The sequence below is a fragment of the Melanostigma gelatinosum genome (assembly GCF_949748355.1).
Source record: "Melanostigma gelatinosum genome assembly, chromosome: 17".
NCBI classification, from domain to species: domain Eukaryota; kingdom Metazoa; phylum Chordata; class Actinopteri; order Perciformes; family Zoarcidae; genus Melanostigma; species Melanostigma gelatinosum.
In genome coordinates, this window is record NC_136650.1 from 9195072 (window position 1) to 9218741 (window position 23670).

At 41.8% G+C, this 23670-nt stretch overlaps 3 protein-coding genes across 4 annotated transcripts in view; all 3 read right to left on the reverse strand.

Annotated features, from left to right (window-relative positions):
- snx27a (sorting nexin 27a) overlaps positions 1-11813 on the reverse strand; it is a 13442-nt gene extending 1629 nt beyond the window's left edge. The window contains exons 1-12 of the mRNA XM_079287578.1: positions 11428-11813; positions 8884-9109; positions 8571-8763; positions 8150-8214; positions 4411-4515; positions 4025-4103; positions 3575-3738; positions 2668-2757; positions 1887-2036; positions 1495-1623; positions 1093-1152; positions 892-940 (exon numbers count right to left, since the gene is read on the reverse strand). Of these exons, the coding sequence (XP_079143704.1) occupies positions 892-940; positions 1093-1152; positions 1495-1623; positions 1887-2036; positions 2668-2757; positions 3575-3738; positions 4025-4103; positions 4411-4515; positions 8150-8214; positions 8571-8763; positions 8884-9109; positions 11428-11753 (1636 nt within the window). The 5' untranslated portion in view covers positions 11754-11813. The remainder of the gene's footprint in view (positions 1-891; positions 941-1092; positions 1153-1494; positions 1624-1886; positions 2037-2667; positions 2758-3574; positions 3739-4024; positions 4104-4410; positions 4516-8149; positions 8215-8570; positions 8764-8883; positions 9110-11427) is intronic.
- Positions 11814-13711: 1898 nt separating this feature from the next.
- On the reverse strand, positions 13712-15651 carry LOC306791608 (ictacalcin-like). The gene is made up of 3 exons (XM_079288409.1): positions 15554-15651; positions 14152-14297; positions 13712-14008 (listed from the first exon to the last, which is right to left on the reverse strand). The coding sequence occupies exons 2-3, from the start codon at positions 14287-14289 to the stop codon at positions 13868-13870; spliced, it is 279 nt and encodes a 92-aa protein (XP_079144535.1). The 5' UTR covers positions 14290-14297; positions 15554-15651; the 3' UTR covers positions 13712-13867.
- Positions 15652-18840: 3189 nt separating this feature from the next.
- Positions 18841-20804, reverse strand: LOC306790902 (protein S100-A1-like). 2 transcript variants are annotated; one of them, XM_079287447.1, is made up of 3 exons: positions 20665-20804; positions 19239-19400; positions 18841-19091 (listed from the first exon to the last, which is right to left on the reverse strand). In XM_079287447.1, exons 2-3 carry the CDS (start codon positions 19377-19379, stop codon positions 18933-18935), a joined length of 300 nt encoding a protein of 99 aa, XP_079143573.1. In that variant the 5' UTR covers positions 19380-19400; positions 20665-20804; the 3' UTR covers positions 18841-18932. The 2 variants fall into 2 exon arrangements, with proteins under 2 accessions (XP_079143573.1, XP_079143574.1); XM_079287448.1 differs by having other exon boundaries at positions 20650-20787.
- Positions 20805-23670: the final 2866 nt, after the last annotated feature.

Below are 23670 nucleotides of genomic sequence, written 5' to 3' on the forward strand. Positions count from 1 at the left end.
ATGCCACGTGACTTATGAACATGCTGCCACAGCACAACACACATCGGTCACTTTCTCAGCACCGACACTAAGAACAGTCCATGAATTCCGACTGCTTGATTATAAGTGATTCAACAAGTGCCTTTGTGGCACGCTGAAGCCTTCGTCTTATAGAAGGACGTCATCGGCCTCAGCTGACATAATCTCTGTTCCTGTATCTCCAAGAGGTTGCTGACTCAGCCTCAAGCTGCTTTTCCACATTCCTGTATTGCTGGTCTTGTGCTGTCTCACATGGAACAAATACTTTCAACTTCCTTCTACTGCGTGGGTGTCTTGGAGATGGCCCTGATAGCGAGTCACGTGTCTTTTGCATGCATCTAATCGGAAGACTTCTTACAGTGATCGGATGGCACTGGAGTAGAATTTACTCTCTCCTTAGTTAAGTACACTGTGAAGTGGGTTGGCCATGAAATGCAGCCTTCTCTCTGCATCGTACTTTCCTCGACTATGTGCGGTTCCTTATCATGCCATAAGGGACAATGAAACACAAGCGTATCTGAAAGTACCTTTTTAGGGCCACGTGTGGTTCAATGTCACTGAACATAAGTTACTTATTCACGAGGAAAACCTGCACATATAGTTTTGCCTTTATTACACATAAAAAAGAAGAAGGTAGCATATTAAAACCCTCTCCCTGCCCTTGCCCTTTTAGTTTGTCAGGTTTTTTTTGCATAATTCATGATGCTTGATGGGTGACGTCGCTCAGTACCACATCTGAATACATATTTCTTTATAATTTGCCCAAGATAAAGTCTAGCCCCTTACCATTCAGTGTCGGTGCTGTGTTTCATCAAGTGTGTTACAAACGCTGTTGTATTTAGGACAACAACAAAAAAGCTACTTGGTGCTTACCAGTGTTACTGCAGTTTTTGTTGTCTTTGTCAGATGCCTCTTCCTCAACCTGATAGCAAAAAAACAAATCAATACACAAGAAATGTAAAATCTTTTTGTATTTGTAAAGAAAAACGGTCGAAATAAGCCACGTTTAGAATATCAAACTTGGCACGGAGTCATGCGCTTCCCACACGGAAAGAGGAAAGGAGTGGTCCGTACCTGTTTCCTCCACTTCAGCTCACAGAAGACTCGCTCAAAGCACTCGTGCATGTAGTTAAACTGGGAGAAAACAAAGAGAATGTCAAGGGAGCCTTCTTATACACCACAATCAGCCAAAGTCACAGCGACGAGCTTTTGCCTTTTACTACCGTTATTATTGCATGTGAAGGAAAGTGTGTTGACTGTCAAACCAATTAGAACTTGTTCTTTAAAAACATCCCAACATATGTCACTCTAAAACAGCAAATTCAAACAAAGTAGGATTGACCCCTTCCGGCCGTCGGTTGGTCGATATTCTTATTGGTAGAATTGGTGAAAGAATTTCAGTCCAGCTAGCTTTTCTTTTGACTGCAGCCAACCAACAAAGAACTCAACAACCTGCAAACACACGTGGTGACCTACATATGGAGTGAAGATCTTGACCCAGCGAGGCTTCTTCTCTCCTCTGGCGTATTCAAAGCAGAACGCCATCCCCTCCTCGTCAGTGTCCCAATGCTGCATCTCCGCCCACTCAAAAGCGATCACCTGGTTCTGTGGGAGAGAGTTCACAGCAGGTCAGCTCTGTGCACAGACAGACATTTACATGTTAAGCTCAACATTTGCTTTGCTTCACAATTCACTATCTGGGAAATGCATTTCGGAAAATACAGGATTGTACTTTATTATACACGTTAAAGCCCAAATTGTTTTATACAACAATATAAAAAATCTCTATTTTCACATACTGTGTTGCCCTAAAAAGTGATGTACTTGTGCTGTACTTCGATATCAAACCAGCAAAAACAAACGCTCACCTCCAGCGTGCCGTCCTCGGTACAAGCGTGCAGCTTGAAGTGATGGATGCTGATAGCTGTGACGACATGTCCTTTCCTCCGGGAGTCACAGGAGCAGTGGGGGAAGGCCACCTCGTTGTAGCCCTCACATGTCCGCAGCAGACTCAGGTACTAACAGAGCAAACACATCCGTCACTAATCCTATAATTAACCAGGCTGTGGCAATCTAAACAAGATGAGGTTTACGTCTCTCTCCTTAGTGCGATTACTTATCAGTAGGACTTCCTTCGGTTTGCAACAGAAAGAATAACGCAGTAATGCTGAGTAACAATCTCTGTTTCTATTCCACTACTTTGTGATATGGCTACATACAGAGTCCTGTGCTTCTTTCATGCAGATACTGACCTTTTCCGAGATACGAGTATGGGCGTACGATTACCAAATAGTTAGGTTTCTCCGTCTAGTTGATCCGGATGAAGCAAACGTTCTTATCTGCGTGAACATTCCTGATTTAAGATACCGCCTAACATTTGGAAATGTTGTGCTGCGTGGCTGCATAGCAATGAATGTAGTTCGATTCGCACACAGAAGCCTTCAGACTCTCACGTGCCAGAGTTCGGTTAATGTTCAACAAACGTCGATATTTAACTCAATGGCTCCGTTTAAACCACAGAAGAAAAGGGTTTCTGACTTCTCTGTCCATTTCTATTTGGCAACATTTTGGCGATGGCTCTGGTCAGCAGGCAAAAAGTGTAGTCATCCCAATCCCCTCCCCGAACAAAGAGTGGTCTGTAGGACTGACCGTGGCCATCTTGCGCTGCTCTGCCAGTTTCTGCAGCTGGTAGGATTTGTCCTCTGTTTTTATGAATCCCTTCTTCACATCTTCCAATGCCTAGGACAGACGGGCATTATGTCAGACCACTGCACAAAAATCATTATCCTATTAAAAACATTGAGCAGAAGGACATTATGCCTCAAGTAACCACGTCCAATCAATGAGAGCAGTTACTTATGTGTACATCTTAAAGTGGCTGGAATCAATAGTCCTACATTACCAACGGTCAAGCGACATTGTGAAAGGGGGTCGTGTTCGTAGTGCTTCATGCAGCTGCCTTAAGATCAGCTAAACAGAGCTTAACAACAAGTTTAAACTCGTCGGCTGACTTTAAAGCAGAAATTGCTGTTGTGGGTCAGTGCTGAACCTCGCATGCCTAAAAGGCTTCAGGCAGAGACCTTTATTAGTCAGTGGGCAGCTTGTAGACTGCTGCTGCTGCCGTGTTGTGTTTTTGTGCATTTCCATTCTTGGATTATTTCAGTTCACACGTTATACTTATACTCGATTATTATAGTTCTCTGGTCCTGATTAAGGACATAAGTGGTGGCATTTCAAAGCCTAGACTGCGAGATACTATATAATCAGATTGTGTTTAATGTCTAGGGACGCTGGATAAAACAACAAGTACGCATTGATCTACATGAGCGAACCTGTGCGTGGGTTTAAACTGAATGCAGATATATTCAAAAGACAAGGTAAAAAAACCCCGAAATAATCCATGTAACAAACAATAATTCAGAAACCTCCAACATGTTTGAACAGCTTCAACTCAGAGAAGAGTATATGAACTCTTGAGAAGAAAAGCCCAGAAGAACACAGTTTGAGCCCCGTTCCCTGACGTCCGTGCTAAGTGGGATTCAAGTATTGTTGTCACCTGGTGGAAGCAGTAGTGCAGCGCCAGCGGGTTGTCTCTTAGTAACTCCTCCTCCTGGAAGCTGAACAACCATTTGCGGAGCGCCAAGCACGTCCCCGGCACTGCTGATGTGTAGTTCTGCACATAAAGCTTGTGGGGAAACTCATTAGGAACCAGCTTCCGCACTGCAACAAATAATAGAAAGGAGAGAGGAGGGGGGGGGGGGGGTTTGTCCGTTCAGTCACTTGAAAATAATTCATTCTGGCCTCCTGTACGAAATGACGTGCCGTTGCCGTGCAAAACTGTGCATACCCTAAGGCCCAATGCATTAAAATAACCAGTGGAATGGTACAGGTCTTTGTTTAGAAAACTCATGTGATAAGTCAACCAAACAAGGCTTTTAAAATCAAACAAGAGAAACAAAATGCTCTGTGAATTTCCATACAACGTCAATACACACACGGTTCTTACCAAAGGAGTGGTTGATGACTTCAAAAAGGGCAAAGTAGCTCGCCATAATACTGTCCATTCCAACCTTCATCACCAACGCCTACAGAAAGGGCAACACAGTCACGTATGTCAGAAAAACAATGTGAGACTTTTTATTGCACCGTGAAAGTTTCTTTTATAAAGTGTGTCTGTGTTACTTTTTCTCTCACTATGAATGCATGTTCTACACATAAGGAATATCAAGTATTTACCAGTAGATGTGATTTAATTCAGAAATTCTCAGTGTCATAATTCTAGCTCAGAACTGAATCCAAAGACAAATGCAGATGTCCAAAAACCACGGGGCAATATGCTGTACGACATCAGTGTATGACAGCATCCTCCCAGCAGATGTCATGTGATCTTACCTGGTACACCTGATCTGTGGTGCTGTTCTTGCGTACTCTGACAGAGATGGTGGTCTTGTCTGGCAGGGCAATCCGCAGCTCTACGTCCGTCACTCCATTGTAGTTCTGCACAGCGAAGCAACACGTGATGAGAACAGCTGTAGAGCTGGCTTAACAAGGGTGCGTGCCTGCTTGTACGAGTGTGCGTTTGTTCTGAATTACTGGTGAGTGCTTCATTTGCATCAGAACGATAACAAATAAGCAACGAAGACACAACTAAACCAGAACTATCAGTTTTAGTCCTGCATTTGTCTCTGATGATGTCATTCGTTCAACACTAGAAAGGCAATGCAATTAACTGTTCAATTGTTTTGGCTCTCACATTTAAACTCCATGCTGGCAGACATAATGGGCAGACAGCTACTTTGAAGGAATTAAACTTGACTACTGATGCTTGTTTATGGAAAATAGCCTACTTATTTTTGCACTAAAAGACTAAAAAGGAGGTTGATGGATATCTTCAGAAGTTATAAATTCTTACGTGAATCAGAAAAATGCCTAACCATACGACCTATTAGAAAAGCTAAGATGACGGACTGAATTTTTATTAAGATTTTATTTGTACAGGGACAGTTCACATTAATCGACAGCACACATTAATAAAAACATGACTGTAAATGTGACAGTGTTAGCTAAAAAAGCTAATTTTCAACCGTTGTCCCTGGGCACGGTGTTAGAAGCCGCTAAAAACATTTAAACATTTAAAAACTGTTTAAAAAGACAACAACACAAAAACAAGCAAACAGAGCTGTGCAATACAATCCTGCAGACACAGGATCAAACATGACAGACAAGCAGGCAGGCAGACAGACAGATAGACAGACAGACAGACAGACAGGCAGACAGGCAGACAGGCAGACAGGCAGACAGGCAGACAGGCAGACAGGCAGACAGGCAGACAGGCAGGCTACATACGGACATGGCAGGCATGAGACTGTTAGTGCTGACACACCTGGTTGTTAATGAGCCAGGCTTTGAGGTTGTGTGTGAAGAACCTGTATGTGGTGCTCTGTCTTATGTGTGATGGGAGAGTGTTCCAGGTGACGGAAGCTGTGACAGAGTATGATAGCTGGCTGAACTTGCTTCTCCTGCCTGGGACCACTAGGTCCCCGCGAGCTGTTGCTCTGGTTAGTCTGCTATTGGTCTTTTGTGTTATGAAAGTGCTCAACGGGGGAGGTGCAAGGCCATTAAGAATTTTAAAGGTTAAGCAGCTGTTATGGAATTTGACAAGACTATCCCAACACAGAAGATGGTATTTGGGCAAGATGTTGCAAATGTGGTAGTGTCTGGGCTTGATGTCAAGTACCTTGATAGCCTGCTTATAGACGGACTGTAGGGGCTTCAGGGTTGTGTTGTGAGTGTGTGACCAGGTGGTTAGACAGTAAGTGATATGAGGGAGGATCATTGCATGAAAGTACAGTTTAGCAGCTTCAGTTGTGAGGTTGTTGCGTATGTATCTGAAATTATGTAGACTAAACTTGACTTTTGCCATTACATGCTTCACTTGTTTTTTGTATGTGAGTGTGGAGTCAAGAATGATCCCCAGATATTTGTAGTTAGGGACCACCTGAAGCTGTTCACCAGATATGTACACAGGATGCTCTGTTGTAATATTATTCACCCTCTTTGAGAAAAACATGCAGACTGTTTTTTTCACATTGAGATGTAAGCAAGAGTCTGACAGCCACTTAGTGACATGGACCATTTCTTCAGTGAGTTTGTCTGCTGCCTGTTTGATGTTGGGTGCATGTACAAAAATGACTGTGTCGTCAGCGTACATCTGTATATCCACCCGTGCACATACTGATGGCAGATCATTAATGTACATGCTGAAAAGAAGAGGACCAAGCACAGAGCCCTGTGGAACACCGACACTGTAATTGAGGATGGGGGATGAAACACCGTTGATCTGTACACACTGCGTTCTATTGTCCAGGTAGGATTTGAACCAGCATAGGGTGTCAGGAGAAAAATTAAATTTGGCCAATTTTGTAATTAATATGGAATGATTTACTGTATCGAAGGCTTTCTTTAGGTCTAGAAACACTGCTCCCACCACTCCCCCTTTATCTAGCTTGGCTTTAACCTGTTCTGTAAAGAAGCAGTTGGCTGTTGCAGTAGAATGCTGGGCTCTAAAGCCAAACTGCATGGGGTGGAGTCTGAAGGGACTGCTATTGAGGTGAGCAATTACTTGTTGTGCTACACACCTCTCGGCTACCTTAGAGAAAGCGGGGAGAATGCTTATTGGCCTGTAGTTATTTACATGGGTTCTATCACCTGCCTTAAAGATGGGTGTAATTATAGCTGGCTTCCAGACCCTAGGGAAAGCATTCTGTTCAAAAGACAGATTAACTAATTTAGTGATGGGATATAACAGTGACTCCTTCATATTCTTAAGAAACATGGTGTCTAGTCCGAATACATCTAAGGCTTTAGAGTTTCTAAGTGAATCTATCACCTTCAGCACATCAGTTTCAGAAATGGGTCTTAGGCTGAAGACTGGTTGAGTAAAGTCTGTGGAGGGGAGAATGGTGGGCCCATTGTTTGCATTCTGTGTGAGAGACTTAACGGTATCTACAAAGTAAGAATTAAAGGCGGTGGCGATCTCCTGCTGGTCACGTGTTAAGTTGCCATTTAAGTTAACCTGGATTTGATCTTCTGAGTTGTCACCAGTTTTCCCTGCCAGCAGCTTAATATTTTTCCAAATTATTTTAGGGTTGCCCTTTGCTTCAGTTAATATTTGGATAAAAAAGTTAGCTTTTGCCTTCCTGATTTCTTTTGTGACCTTGTTTCTAAGCATAACAAATCTGTGTCTATCAACAGTTAGTTTGGAACTGAGGGCTGATTTAAGTGCCCTATCCCGTTCTTTCATGATCTTCCAGATGTCACCCTTTATCCATGGCAGAGATGTTTTTTGCCCATGTTTTGGTTTTGAGACCTTCTGGAATCTACCTTTTATGGACTGGATGGTGGAGATCATGACCTGACTGTCTTCCTCAACATTAAGATTTTTCAGATTATATATCCAATTAATCTCTTTGATAGTGTTCTCAAATTCAGTGATGTTACCCCTAGGTATTCTGGGACGTTGTGGCTTTCTGTTTGTGGTAAAATTAAAACGGTGTTTAGTGAGTTTCCGGGCTATGAGTGTCAGATTGTGATCAGAGAGACCTGTCACCATGTTGAATGATTTAGTGATCCTTTCTGGTTTATTACTGAATACAAGATCAATCTGTGACTGGGTTGTGGAGGTGATCCTAGTAGGGCCTTTGATCAGCTGAGTTAAATCAAAAGCATCAACAACCTGCTTTAAGGGTTTCCTGACGGATTTGTTCTCCCAGTTGATGTTGAAATCACCCATTATTATGACCTCCTTTTCGAGATTACATCCTTTTAGCATAGATTGAATTTGCTCAAAGAAAATGCTTTTGGCAGTGGGTGGACGATAGATTCCAATAAGGGTGAGAGACATTTGGGGAGACAATATCACATTCAAACCAATACATTCAAGATCGTTTTCACATGGTAATTGAATTTAGGAAAGCACAGTATAATACACGAGGCACTGTGGTGCTGTGCAGATCCTCTTCCTCACAAGACAAACAACGTTTCAAAGCTCAGAATCAAAATTCACGCAGAAATAGCAAAAGCCAAATCTATTAACAGTCCATGTCAGAACAATAATAAATCAGATGCATACCTCATCTGATTCAGAGAGAAACTCCTGCATGATGTCACTCTCCCCGACCACCCGCACAGAGCAAACTGGAGACAAATACAGAAGCAGGTGGAGAGAAAGAGGGGGAGGTCAAAGTAAATCACATAAACATGCTTTTCAGATTTATAGTGTTTCAACATATGGTGGAACATTTTTCAAAGCCAGAACTATTTTATATCCTAACTACATGATTTCTGCATGTACACATTCAATCATTCCTTCCGTTCCTTCGTATGACTGGTATGGATTCTGATGAGTCTGAATAGCTCATCGTACTTATACTTCAACCATGGAAACTCAAGCTGTAATTCTTCTTAAACAGCATGTGGATTGGTAAGAGACAATCATTGAAAATCAGCAAACAATTGGGTTTGTGTGCCAGTGACCTTCCATATGAGCCTACCTCGCTCGAGATATTCCTCCAGGCCTCTACGGCGAGCATCCAGCTGCTGTTCGGACAGGGAGAAGGGCCATTTACCGGGAAGCTTTGGGAAGTTGAAGTTAGAATACTCCCTCTTGAGGTTCTGGTGTAGGATGGCAAACTCCCGGTAGCGCTTTGAACACAGCTGTCTACCCGACATGTACACGTTGTACACCTACGGTCATTGAGACAAAGACAGGACAGAACAAGTGGTTTTCAATACCAGTTTTAACAATCTAAATTTGAGAGGCAGCCGCGAGAGGTTGTAAAAGTTTTGTGTCAGATTGGTACTCACCACAAACCTCTCAGAGTGCTGCTCTACATGTTTGTACGTGGGAATAGAAATGGGCACTGCCTGCTTGTCGCTGTAGTCATAGTTAAGTTGGACTTCATCTCCTCCTTCCAAGCCATCGGCCTCCTGAGCAGGAACCGACAGCACAGCCAGAGCCAGCTCCTTCTCCCCTGCACGGATGAGGTCCACCACCTGCTTGTGGGTGGCACCTTCAACGCTCACCCCATTACTGGAGGGAAAGTAAGAGCAAGAGAAAGGTGGAGGGAGGAGGAAAGGACAGACAGAAGGAAAGTTGACAATAAGTTTTAAAAACGCTGAACTTCTAATGATTAGTCATGTCACAATAACCGATCCACACAATAAGGTCTGTATTGCATTTATAAATATGTTAATAATAAATGATACGGTGCAGATCTGCAATGAAAGTGTCCTTCTGTTAGCGCTGCAAATATGCATCCTGCTCGTTTTACTAATCACGGTGTCTGGTAATGTCAGCGCATTTTGTCCTTCATTGATAAACACAATGTTGGGAGTGCTGAGTAACCAGGTCAGGTCTGATGTCTCTCTTTCCTTTGGTGCGGTGAGACACCTCCCTTCTTGGCTTCGCTGAGGCCAGATGGCCCCAGCATCAGGTGTCTCTGATAATCGTCCGAAGAGAAACAGCGGGGCAGACACAGGAGAGGATGGAGCATGCAAGAGTCCAATCATTAGTCTGTCCAGCATATGCCATGCCTCTCTTGTTGCTTATAAATGTTTATCTGTCGAGCATCGTGGACCAAAGTGGGAATAAGTCTTACGGATAAAGAGGGCGTAGTTAAAAATAGTCAACAATGGAAGGAATGGGAATAGGAAACGACACCATTCCTCAGAGTGGTTCAACTAGACAGCAAAGGAGTAGGAGGTGACCAAAAAGACTTGAATGAAATATTTAGTCTATGAAAGAATGGAACAGTTTACAATGGCCTAAAGTGAAAGAAAGTCAACATGAACTTGAACAAAGCAAGTCTTCGTATTATTTTAAAAGATATTGGGTATTTTCTCTGAATAAAAGATTTAACTATAACATAAACCATTCTTTTTTTAATTGTGAGAATCAATAATCAAAACTTGATAAGAATATTATCTGCTTTATAAAGGTGACTCTGAAAAATCTGATTCTACACAAACTATACAAGTTTACTTACTGAAGTCAGGAAATAGCTAAAGTTAGCCGGTTATCACCAGCGGTGGTGGAGCATTGTTACCCTTAATTGTTCATAAAACTAGTAAGATGCTGACACTTGACATAACTAACGGGAGGATTATTCAGAGTTTCTCCAAAATGATCAAGCTGGTTCATAAGTCACATGATAAGCACTGGTAGAGTCACATGACCACAGAGAGCCGTAGCAGTAAACATGAAGAAACCAAAGGCTGAGTGAAACTCTTTTGATGCCTCAGCAAGTAGATGTAGATCCTTGTTTTCTGTTCCTCTGCTCCCTTTGTCGGAGTTTAACCTGTGACCCAGTCACAGTAATACATGAACATGTTCAAATCCTGTTACAGCTTATAGGCCACACACGCACACGGACTTCTAAGATTCACATACCTGTCATAATTGTACATAATTATTTAGTATTAACATTTTGTTCATTTTACACAGCATTTATCTATTATTAGGGCCAATGCTTACAACCACAGAGGGGGGGGGGGGGTGGGAATCATTGATAGTTTGGTTTAATCATGCAAATATGAACTGAAGAGCTCCATGGGAACATAATTTCCCTTTTGTATTGTAAGTATTATTCTAGGTCTCACTTATATATCTGTTGAAAGTTAAAGTCTAGAAGAGACGTTTAACAATTAGGTTATTCTCATGAAAATCTCCTTCAGGGAAAGACTGACAGTTCATTAGCATTTTCAAGTCATGTACATTAAAGCCTTGTTTAAATAAAAGGGTCAAAACAAAAGACTAGAACTGTCCCATGTAAACATCATGCCAGTTGTGTTTATATTCAAGACAAGATGCGTGCACACTCTGAACATTTCATATTGAATCGTGCGTGACAACACTGCCATCCACTGTCTCCGGACTGGGTCAAAACACACCGCCACACTATTATGGATATGACAACACAACGTCAACAAGATTGTCATTTGATTCCCGTCATTACAACCACGCTGAAGCAGTCACTGCGCAAAGTGAGCCAACAACAAACACGTTAGCTACCTGGCTCGCTATGCTAGCTACAGCTAATCAACATGCACAGCCTGTTGTCCAACTTATGTAAGACGGTTAGCTTTCTGGATAACTCTCCAGCGTTAGCTTTAGCTGCAACACCAAGTGTTTAGTTACGTTAACGCATAACCTGGACAAATAACTAGTTAGCCTGTTAAACGGCTTACATTACGTGTGCAGTCATAACAGACAGGTGACGTAGCGTTATACCTTGATGATAGCTCATATTAACACATGCTTTGCATCAACACGGGCTAAATTAGGTAGCTAGCCTCACTTACCTCACTAACGTTACCTGGCCATGTTGAACAGATAGAGGCTGAACTTACACTTCCAGGATCCTGTCACCCTTTGCTATCCCAGCTCGGTCTGCCGCTCCTCCGGGTAAAACAGCGCTGACATGCTGAAGAGGAGCGTACAGCTCTCCGTTGATGCTCCGGAGCTGTCCTCCTTCGCTAACTTGACCGCGAACGTTGAACCCGTAGCCGGACTCCGACTTGACTATCCTCACCATCCGTGGACCTGACGTAACCGTAATGCTGGCTATGTTCTGGCCCGCGGTGTGCGCAGACGAACCGACAACCGGACCGCTGCGGGATGCCGAAGGGGGAGCAGACTGAGTTTCATCGTCTTCTACATCCGCCATCTTATCCATAGGCCCTAGCCCCCCTTCCGATCGGTGTCTTATCGTAAATTCAAAACAACACTCGAGCTCTGTCCCTCAGTAAACGTTAGCACCACAGACCTGATAACCGCCCCTCAGCAGCGTCACGAGACACGGCCTCACAACGTGACTGGCCGGAGGCGTCACCCAAAGTCTGGTCTGTTGATCTTTTCAATGCGAAGTTATTCAATTGACAATAAATGAACAAAAACAACAACATAGGAAGACACGTTTTATTGATTTATTTTATATATTGTAAGACGTTTTTTTTTTTTTAGAAGTAACTTGTTTTTAACTTTCATTTTTTTATTGAAGTCTCTCAGGGAGACTATAGATCATATTTAATCCACCTATATATGGCTCTTTTCAACATGTTGTTTTATTTTTGAAATCTCTCTCTCTCTCCCTCACCCTTGCTCTCATTTAAAATGTCCCACTCCCTGATGTGCTGCCTTGTGACACAGACACAAACACTGATATCATGTTGCTTCTTCTCAAATGATCTTGAGTAATCCATATGATTGGGACAGGCAATCATGTGCTGTACAGGGTACAGGTGCTGATTACAAACTTTAAAACAGAGAGGGGGAAGTCATCTGTGAAGTCGCCAGCTGCTGTGTTTGTTAGGAATGGAAGAATGCAGGTTGTCAGTCCTCAAGGCACACGGCTAATCGTTATTACCAAAATGCATGGTGTTAAAATAATATTGGGGTTAAGGCTTCACAGTGCTTCAGTGACACGCATCACCGATAGTGATCCTGGACTACAGTCCAAAACATTGATGTTGATTGAAGAAGCTGCAAAGACAAAAGTGTACAGTAAAAGAAAATCAGCAATGGACATTTTAAAAAAACAAGTACAACAATACCAATGCTACCATTGAAAATACTTGATTTGAAGCTCGTATTCATTTTGCTAGAAAACTAGAAAACAAAAAATGTACTGATGTACTACATATAAAAGTATTCATTTGTTCATCATGTTAAAGCATTCTTGCATCAACCCGTGTAATAATCCATATACATCCTATTCATCCATCCATCCCCGCGCTACGGCTGCTCATCAAGGCAGCCCCTGCTGACATGCAAAGGTAAACAAGTCAGGTCGCCAGTCCCTCACAGGGCTAACACATACAGACAACTGCATTCACAGTCACACCTATGAAGGCTATTTAGAATTTACAGTTCATCTGACCTGCATGTCTTGTGGCTGTGTGCAGTGGAACTGGGGCACTCACATGAGAGTCACACACAGGAAAACATGCAGACCTCCATGTAGAAAAGCCCCATGCCTGCCATGTCAGATTTGAACCCAGGACCCGTGAGGTGCTGGCCCGACACATCATATTTGATTTATCTGTATTACTTATTGCCAGCTCTGCGTGTTTAACCTCTTTTTTGAAAAGAAAGCCATCACATCGGCTCAATGTATAGTGGAGTCTATAACAAAACAAAATATTCAGGTGAAGTTACAATAGTATATTAAAACCATAAAGCAAAACTGTGTTACTTGAACTAAAATGGGTTAGGTATGATTAAAGTCAGCTTGTACAACAACACCTAAAGTTTGCCAATTAATAATGATGAATAAATAACCATTATCCACCATAAGCTACTGCAATATACCAGACCAAGTAAGGCCGAAACAGAAAACTGTAATTGTGTTATTGCTTATGACTTTACACTTCTAGCTCTAAATACGATAAGCAACATCAATGACACCCTTTCTTTTTTAACCTGCGGTTGTATTGCTCCTTTCCTGAAGTTAATCCAGCTGTAAGATTTTAAGATTGTTTCATGAAAGCCATCGTGTCAACATAACTTCGCCACTTCAAGTGTTTTTGGCAAGGATTCATAAGCTCACTTGGACGATGGCACTGACGTGTCTGTGCAACTCTCTAATATTGTCACAACTATTGTTCCCCTCACCACACAGTCACAGACAAAGTGTTTCAAAGTAAGAGGTTTATTTCATTGTGCGTTACAATATCATGTTTTGTGCCTTCATGGTCATTTAGTTAAGTGGAGTTATCAGAACAGCTGTCATGGGATCTCTTTCACAGGAAGGCAGCGCTCTATGCTGGCCCCAAGGTGGCACTTGGATCCTTATTTTTTGCAGAAGTGGTCGTGGCACATCACGGTGATGCAGGTGACCAAGTTGGTAAACTCGTTGAAGTCCACACTGTTGTCCTGGTTTGTGTCCAGGCCCTTGAAGAGGCGGTCCAGAGCCTCCTTGTCAGAGGCTTTCTACAGGTGACAAATGCATGGAACATTGTCACTGGGCATGTGCACGACCGGAGAGTTCTACATTCTACCACGAGCATTTACCATTCACAATACATCACCACACAATGCACCACCATTTACAGTAGAGAGGAGAGGTCACTTACCCCCAGCATATCCCCAAATTCACTCTGCAGCAGCTCTTTCAGCTCTCCCTTAGTCAGGGTGTTCTTGTCCCCCTCCTTGCCGGCGTATTTATCGAAGGTGGCAATGAGGAGGGCCATAGCCTTCTGGGTGTTAGACATGATGATTGCTGGTTTTAAAGGGACAGAAAGAATAAAGAGTTAATTTGGACACATGGAATCTTTCCTCGTGTCTCTGCATTGGTATGGTTGCACGGGTTCAGGTCAGATGGTTCGTATTTGTCCTGAAATATCTTCAGGTGACTCACTGAAGAAGTTGCTTGAGCATGATGCTCTCAGTTAATGCTGCTGTGACTCCATCTAGAGGCAGAGTCTAGGGTCTGGTAACTTTTACTGACACGCCCCATAACGAATCACGTGGCATTGTGGGCAAAAATGGGACGTTAACAAAGGACAACATTTATATCCACAACATGTGGGAATGCTTTGGAGGGGAAGAAAATGGAAAACATCTGAGTTCATGAAGTCTGCTTCACCATTGTGCCAGTGTTGGCCAATTGTTTGTTTGCTTTTCACTCCTACTGCAGTTTAAGTGGCTAATTTATTAATATACTATAATTGCTGAGACAGTATATATATATAAAGGAATGCAAACTAATTTATTGATGAAGATGTTTTGAGCAGCAGGCAGTGGCTGACATCATTGATTTTGTCTCTGCCAGTGTTTTTCTCTGAGCTTTCCATGGAGATGGATACAAACAAACCCACGGTTTCCACCGGGGCCCAGCCACTCTTCTTTCCCCCTGTCAACGGCCTGTAACACACTCTCTGCTGACTGACACAGGACATTGCTATGGCAGCAGCTTTGTTGCTGCAGGTAACTCAGTCAAACGTAAAGAGGATTCTTTTTTTTCCACTGACTCCATGAACACAAGAGATTTGGTTGTGGTCGCATTCTGACTCACCTGGTGCCGCTCACTCTCTGGGGTGTGGCAAGCTGAGGAGACTGTGGCAGCAGAGGGTTTGCGAACAGAGTGGAATTGTGCAAGCGAAACGAATATCATATTTCTGTTTGTTTTTTAATTCCAAAGCAAATTTCGAAAGCTTGATGCTAAACCTCTGAATGAACAATGCATCAGTGGAAGGACATTCCAGGCTAAAGTTTGCCAAATAACTGGCCTCAGAGCTGAATGAGCAGCGTTTGTTGCCACATTTGTTTCACAAGAAATGAAGGAAAAACCAAAACCCCGGAATGCAGACTGAGCTGGTAACTCGGTAACTTTGAAGTTGCATTTAACACAACTGACAATAAATGTGTTGAGTTCAAAAGAATATCCTCTTGGAAAAAGTTTTTGGTTCATTTCTTTAAGTCAGTAAATGAAATCAAACACCAAACAAAATAATATTGTTTAGATTCTCTACTCACCAAAGCTGATTTGTAGAGATTTAAGGAGACTGGAGCGTAAAAGTCAGAGGAGCTGTGATGGAAAATCATGCAACGGGTGCTTTATAGACCACCCTTCCTCCCTCCCTTCCTCCCAAACCCCCCTCCCTCCCTCCCTTTTCATCTCCGACCACTCCCACGTATCCCCTCGTGGCATGTTGGCATTTTGTCATTTCCTATGTTATTCTTTAAGAAACAGTGGATTGATTATTGTTGCTTAGAAAATCACCGTCAAACAGCTAATGATTATGCATGCTGGATGTTTGGGAGTCTGCTTTGAGCATCAAAAACAATCTCTCTAATGTTATGAACACAAGATTGCGTTTGAATTTTTGATTATTGTTGTTTAGTCTGTAGAAAGCATTTTAGAGGGTCACGCTTGTTAATCCTTTAAAAGAAAATACACAACTCTGGAGTCAAGAGACAAATGCTGGAGGAGTTTTAGGTATTTTTTTTGTTTTCTCCCCCAAAGAACAAACTCTAATCATTACATATTTTTGGGCATGCATTCTCAATCATAATTCTACTTCCCCCTCTTTGTTTGAGTTTACATTGTGAGTTTTTTCCGACTTTTCTAAAGAAGAAGACTAAATGTGACGAGACTTTAGCTGCAGTGCCCTTCTTTAAAATCTTGAAAAACAGAAACCAAAGCAATGAACAGTTATGTACATTTAAGTTAAATGTGTACCAGATACTACTTCAATTGTACATTGTACTAACTCGTTTCTTTTTCTTTTTGTGTATATAATTGACATTTTCTTTTCTATTTTCATTTAATTGTTGGAGATGCACATGATTCCAAAGTGGAAACATGTAGGCACAGTGACTCATTGTTATGGACCTGAGTGGGCTCTCTCTCTCTTCCTTGCAATTTTGTGGCGGAGGCTGTGACTCACAATCATGTCCCCGAAGCTCATGAGTCAGCTGCAGAGACCAGCAATCAGAGACATAAGAATGAGCACTGTGGCAACTCGGTGCGATGTGTGTGTGTGTGGTCCGTCGCATGGCTTTGGAGATATCAAAGTCCTTTTCCTGTCTCTCCTGTTTGGGCATAGTGCATAATTTTTTTGGTCTCCAATCTCCAACTTCAATCAAAGTACTGATGATAGGTTGGAAGTCAAGTCACCAACATTCATGTAGTCTGCAACTGAATTGAGGATTTCGGCTTTTTCACTGTGTGGAAACTTTTAGTCAAACTTTTTTCCTGTCTTCTTCTTCTTCCCTCCCCGTCCTTCTCACTCAGATTGACCAAACATGGAGGGAGTATCCGTGGAAACCACATTTTGCAATATATCCAGCTGTGATTCATTTGAAACTATTTGCAGTTATCAAGTGTTCACATGCAGCCAACATTGTGATTATAGTTACTGTTATGCCATCTAGTGGTCAAGCAGAAGTCCACTGAAAAGAAAGCGTATTTTCAGAGGGTTCACTTGCGGCCATGAGTCTTTTCTTGATTCATACTACCACCGACTGCACTTTTTACTGTAACATCCACCCAGGATTTGAGAAATACTGCGGTCATTATGAGGCTCAGAATACTTTGACATTCTTTTGAACAGGCAGCATTTTAAGGCTTTATTAGAGACACAAGGAGAAAAAAGTTTGTGAATGACAAGGAAAGAAGTGTTGGCTCACATTTTTATATCATTTTTATTTTAGATCTGCAACCAGATCACAATAGTTTGATGTCATTTTCCATGGCAGCAGCTACAAACCGGATGTTGGAAGGGTTTGTTGGGTTCAGAACGTCGCTGTTATTGTTTAACAAATTGAATTGTCCACATAGAGGAGCTGTTCTTCCTGTGTGTGTGTCCAAGGAAGGTGCGGCATTCATTCCCGAATGTTTGCTTATGTCTGAAGTCAAACCAATACACACCTTCACTCTGTGTCAGTTCGAGACATGTTAGCATGGGTTCATCCCACTTGTGACAAAGGTAATAAGTAAGGTTACTAAGTGAGCATATGGGCCTCTTCATTTACCTCGCTGCTTCATGCTTGAAGAGAAGTATTCATCCTCACAAATACTGATTGCATTGTTTAAGGCCGCATGATGAACATACAGCATGTATCGTATCATGTAACGTCGATGAATTTAGTGCACCTCTTGCTTAACTACACAAAAGGGCAAACAGTCAACATAGTGGGAAATCCCTGCTGTAGCCTGAGCTGTGGGTCACATGGGCGTGGTGCCTGTGTAAACTGAGGGGGGGGGGGGGATACAGACACACACACACACACTCGTGCTTTGTAACCTAGCAACTTGAGTGTTTCCCCTGTAACCATGCACTCTGGTAGGCCACAGGGCAAGGCTCTGCCTTAAGGGTGTGTGTGAAGGGCTCAAAAGACCATTTCCCCCTGAGTTTTGCCTCCGAGGCAGTAAAGGTTCTGAGGAGTCACTGGGATTGGCAGACCCTGACCTCAACAGTTGCACCCATAATTATAGGAGTCATATCTTAATCATTTATGACTAAAACATTTGATGGGAGGAGCTTGTCAGTGGCAGAACAAAGCCTGAGAGGAAGTGTTGCCTGAGAGCCATTATTGTAGAGAGAAAAAAAGTCTCTCTTCAGTTCAGGAAGAGTCAGGAGGAGGGGGTTATCCTGGTCATCTCTCTTGTGTTATCCGCGTTTCACCAGACATGAAACAACATGAAAATAATTTGGTGGAACCAGTGGTGTACTGTCGCGCTGTGCCATGTGACTCCACATTTCAATCAAATCGAATCTACAAGAATGCAACAAACTTTATTCAGTTACAAAGCACCCGATCACCTTATTTATCTGCTCGTGAGAATCACGATTCAGAGAACTGCAACGGCCTGCTTCACAGAGAGGCGCGTTCACGCCCTGAACATTCTGCAGATTCCTCAGCGCAGCGATAAGCAGGACTTTATGGAGCAGTGAGGGAGGAGTTCCTCTGTACTTTCACACTCAGGGAAGCATGAATTACAGGTGGGAATTACATCATCACACCTAGTGTTTATGGTACAGTTGCCAAGGGAGTCAGTCCACTCGTGATCTCTGGAATGACCTTCTCCAGGGCGTGAATTCAGCACAATGCTATACGCATGGGGAAGAGCAATGAAGAAGGGCTTTGTGTCCATTTTTAATATTTATATGAGTAAAAAACACTGGAAACTAAAAGAGGGGCAGTTGTGCTTTTATGTTTGAATGAGAAAAAAAATGCAGGCCTATGATAACTTGCAGGCAAACGTGTACTTAAACATACAGTAACTTGCATATACAATAACCACCAGACACAACAGGTTTGAAATTCTTCAGTGTATTTAATGAACAAAACTATCTTTACAAAACTTGACATGCTTTTTGGTTTCTTTCTTTTCTCCAGCTGTTGTCGTTTACTTCCTCCCCATCTTCATTTCCTGCTGGTAGCACTGCTCACAGGCAATGGAAAGTCCAACAACCAGGGAAACAAACTCCTCAAAGTCAACCTGGCCATCACAGTTGCTGTCCAGGTCCTTCATGATTTTGTCCACAGCAGCAGGGTCCTTCTGAGACTGCGTTAAAAAAAAAGGGGGTCGTGAGGTGAGCTTCAACAAGAAAACTCTGGGTTATACCGTATTATGTGATGAGTTATTCTACAATCATCATGTCTAAGTCGTGGACACTGTGATTATGCACTTAACACGTTGGTCCCGTCTCACCTTGAGGAAGTTAGACAGTTCGTTCTCCATCAACTGTCTGAGCTGTCCCCGGCTGAGTCCGTATTTCTTGCCTTCCTTAGTGGCGTAGCGGTGGAACACCTTGATGAGTGACTCCATGGCCGTCTCCAGTTCTGAAGGCATGGCTGCTGACGTGTGTTTGGACTGAAAAACAAAACAAAAAGCTCAAACAGAGAATAAATTGTTGATTATGATCGGTGACAGCGTAGAGTTTAGCGGACAATTCTGGATCAACTTTCATGAAAAAAATGGAAAAGAGGTTGTTTGTTTGTTTTGTGATACTGTTTTGTGATACTGTGATACTGATGAGCTTATCTGAGGATATGAAAGGGCACGGAGGGTTCAAAAGCCAGGGAGCTGATCCCCCTCAGTGTAAACAGTCTCCTTTCATTGCAAGAAACAAAAGCTGGATTTACAATCAGCCCCCTCCTGCAGTGAGACTGAGCTTCATCAGAGGATCTTGCAAAGAAAATATTCCATGTCTTGCACTGAAAATGACTAAATTCACAGTAAAATACTGGCTACTAGTTGCATCACCTATGGGTGAACTGAAGGTCAAATTCTGTTGTGCAAAAGTGGACATTGCATTTAATGAGGACTTCATGTATCGCAATGCAACACTTTTCTCTTCACTCCAACGCCCTTCCACACCATGTGTGCTCACAGGGAGTGTGAGCTCTGCTATTAGGTTGTTAGAATAACAACAACAAAAAGAAATCACAAAACTCAAAAGAGTCTGTTCTGTCTCCAACTGTTGCTGTCTGATTACAACAGTACAAAAGGAGAAGTGGGAGGGGAAACAGGGGCTGGATGTTATGTGAGTTAGAGGGAATGGAAAACTTTAGCTGAATGAGGGGAAAAATGTGCGGATAGACAAAATGGTGGCTGGGCAGCAAATGAGAGGAGACGCTATAGCCACAGAGTACATGCCCACAGTCCGACCACACCCTCTGTAGAGCACCTACACGGGCTACAGGGACGTGTATGTGTTGACATTACACAAGAATAAGAGGAGTACAATGTGATAAACTGGAGAGAAATAGGAGCCGATTTTCAGTAAGTGCTTATTGTATCAGCTAAATGTATAAATCTTCTATCATTATTTTAAAAAAGTGTGAGCTCAAAAGTAAAAAACAAAAAAAGGACAATCAATACATTGCAACATTTTTCAATAGATAGAAATAAAGAATACTAGTCTACGTAATAGCACAAGTAAAATAATTAGGTAACAGAACTGTGTTGAGAATACACAGACATGCTTCCCTTCAGGCAAACTTTGATTGGCAGATTTAAAAAAGGAGAAGTAATTAATCCTCATTGATCTTCCCCACCCAGCTGTAGCTGCAAGAGTTACAGGATTTGTAAAAATGAGTGAGACAGGACCGTTACATACCGATATAGCTCTTACCGTGCAGGGCGGGGCTGGACGTCGTCGGCAGAGGAGAGGTGGGAATGTGTAGTGCTCGGGGAAAAGTGCAGCAGAGGTTTTATAGTGAGACGCCGCCCTGACTGCTGAGCAGTGAGTCAACCTGTGGTGTGGACAGTGGACCCTGTCGACGTGGTGGGCGGGAACTCCATATAGTAATACACTTCATATTAGGTTTTGGGAGATGTTGGACTAACTTACTACGACTGAATATAGAAACTCAACTGAAGCTTCAATGTATAAGATGTAGAGGAGAACAAATGCCATCACAACATGATTACTAATCGGTTAATCATCTTTCACATGAAACGTGTTCTTGTGCTAGAAGTCATTTCCCGCCCCTTTTGACACTGGTATGCTGCAACACAAGACCAATGCTATCAGCTATCTGTTCAGTCGACTAATGGTGAATTGCAGAAAATAGCAAAGAGTCAAATAGAGACCCTGCTGGACTCAACAACACATGTGGGAGTTCATGAGTGGGGCTCGATGCAATCAGCAGCTTTGCTTTAACCGCACAAAGTCTCTCAGTGACTGCCAACGCATGCAACAATTCACACAGTGTGCTAAAGTCAAGACCAGTTTACAGTGTTGTCTTTCATGATTGCTTTAGCACTGCTGCGTCTCATAGAGGTTTCGAATGTTGACTAAACTAAACAGACAGATTACATTTCAGTGTAGTTGTATCGCTCAATGTTTTACAGCACATACACATAATAGACAGTATGTTTTATGACTGGAAGTTCTGTTTTGGTTCACTTTTTTATTATTATTGCATGCTCCTCTTTATGATGATGATCCATAAAGGCAGTGGTGGAAAGTAACTAAGTACATTTGCTTGTACTTAAGTATAATTTTGAGGTACTTTTTCTTTACTTGAGTATTTCCATTTTCTGTTACTTTTTACTTTGTACTCTTGACTCTATTTAATGTATTTGATATGTTTTGTTGCTATAGTTACTTTCTAAATTTAGATTGATGCTGCAAAAGGTAATCAACAAATACATTACAATATTATCATATTACACTTCCAAGGGTAAATTCACAAGCTACAATATTAACGGGATGTACACATTAATGCATCAACAATCATAATGCAATAATATAATTAGCGTTGCTGTAAAATGGGCTCTTACTTGTAACAGTATTAGTATCTCTGCACTGCACTGTCTGTTTGTCCAATGAGTGTTCTCCTCTCGTGCTCGTGGACTGACTGAGCGGTGTCACTAATAGGCTGTGTCAGCATTATTTTTTGTGTATTTTAATCTTGGATTAGTGATGCATTAATGTGCAAGCTTTGTTTTTAATGTCTCTAATTTGAACAATTACATCCATGACTCAACTCGTATTTTTGAAAGTTAATTTGGAAAATATGAATCTGAAAAGTGAATAAATATGTCAGATAACTTAAGAGCAGTGGTAAAAGTTTACATTTCTACTGCAATTGATCGAGGAGATGCCTGAATAGAGCTCTATGTCACCACCTTGTGGATATAATTAGTCATACGACTGAGGACCGGCATACTGTTTAGTTTCTACAACATCATGGTCAATGGATGTGTTTCTGTGTTTCAATGACAAATGATGTTTTTGTTCCCATATTGAAAACACAAATACCCGGAGCTGCTGCTGTGTTTTTCTCTGCAATGCAAACTCAAGCAGTGTAATGTATATGTAAGTACATTTACTCAAATCTAAGAACAAGAACAATTTAGAGGAACTTATGTCATCTGAGTATTTCTATTTGATGCTACTTTATACATCAACTCCACTAAAATTCAGAGGGAAAAGCTATTTTTTTTATCTGCACCATATTTATCTGACAGCTATACACTTTAAAGATCTAACATTTACATATGATGAGTTCATATGACATGATACATTGTTAAAGATTGAACAACCCAACAGCATATAAAGCAGTTAGAATGAGCAACCTCAACCAGCTGCAACATTAAAATGCTGCTTACACTGTAAATGACCATGATACATGATGGGTACTTTTGATACTTTGAGATTATTTTGCTGTCAATACGTCTGTGCTTTTACTTAAGTATCCCTTTGAAAGCAAGACTTTTACTTGTAAAACATTGTTGATATTGTTCTGGTTTTGCTTTCACTCAAGTGAAGTCTCAGTACTTCTTCCACAGGAGTCTTGTGATGAATCAAGCCATACTCATGCAAGAGCTATTCTGTTTGTGTCACGGTCAATGAAATCCAACACAAGCAGCTGAACTGAACTAGCAAACTAGAAGACAAATGTGTCTTTGTATTCTCTGGTGTCCATTGGGCTAAACCAGCAGACTGGCCCAGACGTTTCCACTCACACGGAGCTTTCTTCATGAGTTTCTACATTCTGTGCAGTCTGGCTCTGATATTGCAAGAGAGTATGATTTAACACAGAACGAATGCAACGTTTCCCCACAAATTGGCTTTCGTACTATCTGTCTGCTGGCTTGATTGAATGTATCCTTTCCTGAATTGTACACTAAATTACACGTTCAAGTGAAGATCTGTGATTACTGTCTATTATGCATCAAACTGTGAAAAAAAAGAATACACAATATTAAGTATCGTAATGTTACGTTCTGTGCATACAGTATGCCTGCCTGTGTTTAAGCGCTATCTAATCTCCTAATGTGGACAAACACATTGATACATTTTACTATAAAAGATTGTTGTGGTGAAAGTTAAAAAGTAACCACACATGCTGATGTGGACTTGACCCCATTGCTGGAAAGGATGAACATTGAATATGTCACACTTTACTTTCCCCAGTCATTTTTGTTTATCTTGTTCCGCTATATATAGGAAAACATCCAAATGTCTACTAATTAAGTCAATAAAATAAATAAATATAAATACATAAATATGAAAAATACCTTTTGCATTTAATTGACATCTTACTTTGTATCCAAACCATAATTGTATAGTACATGATGCACTGATGATTAAACTGCATGTGAGTTTTAAAACCTCGTTCAAATTCGC

What these genes read in the sequence shown, in the direction of transcription:
- LOC306790902 (XM_079287447.1), bottom strand. Translation starts at nt 19,379, where the DNA reads ATGCCTTCAGAACTGGAGACGGCCATGGAGTCACTCATCAAGGTGTTC. An exon ending in AACTGTCTAACTTCCTCAAG is followed by an intron (nt 19,092 to 19,238) that starts GTGAGACGGGAC and finishes TTTTTAACGCAG; the next exon opens with TCTCAGAAGGACCCTGCTGC.
- LOC306791608 (XM_079288409.1), bottom strand. Translation starts at nt 14,289, where the DNA reads ATGTCTAACACCCAGAAGGCTATGGCCCTCCTCATTGCCACCTTCGAT. An exon ending in AATTTGGGGATATGCTGGGG is followed by an intron (nt 14,009 to 14,151) that starts GTAAGTGACCTC and finishes TGTCACCTGTAG; the next exon opens with AAAGCCTCTGACAAGGAGGC.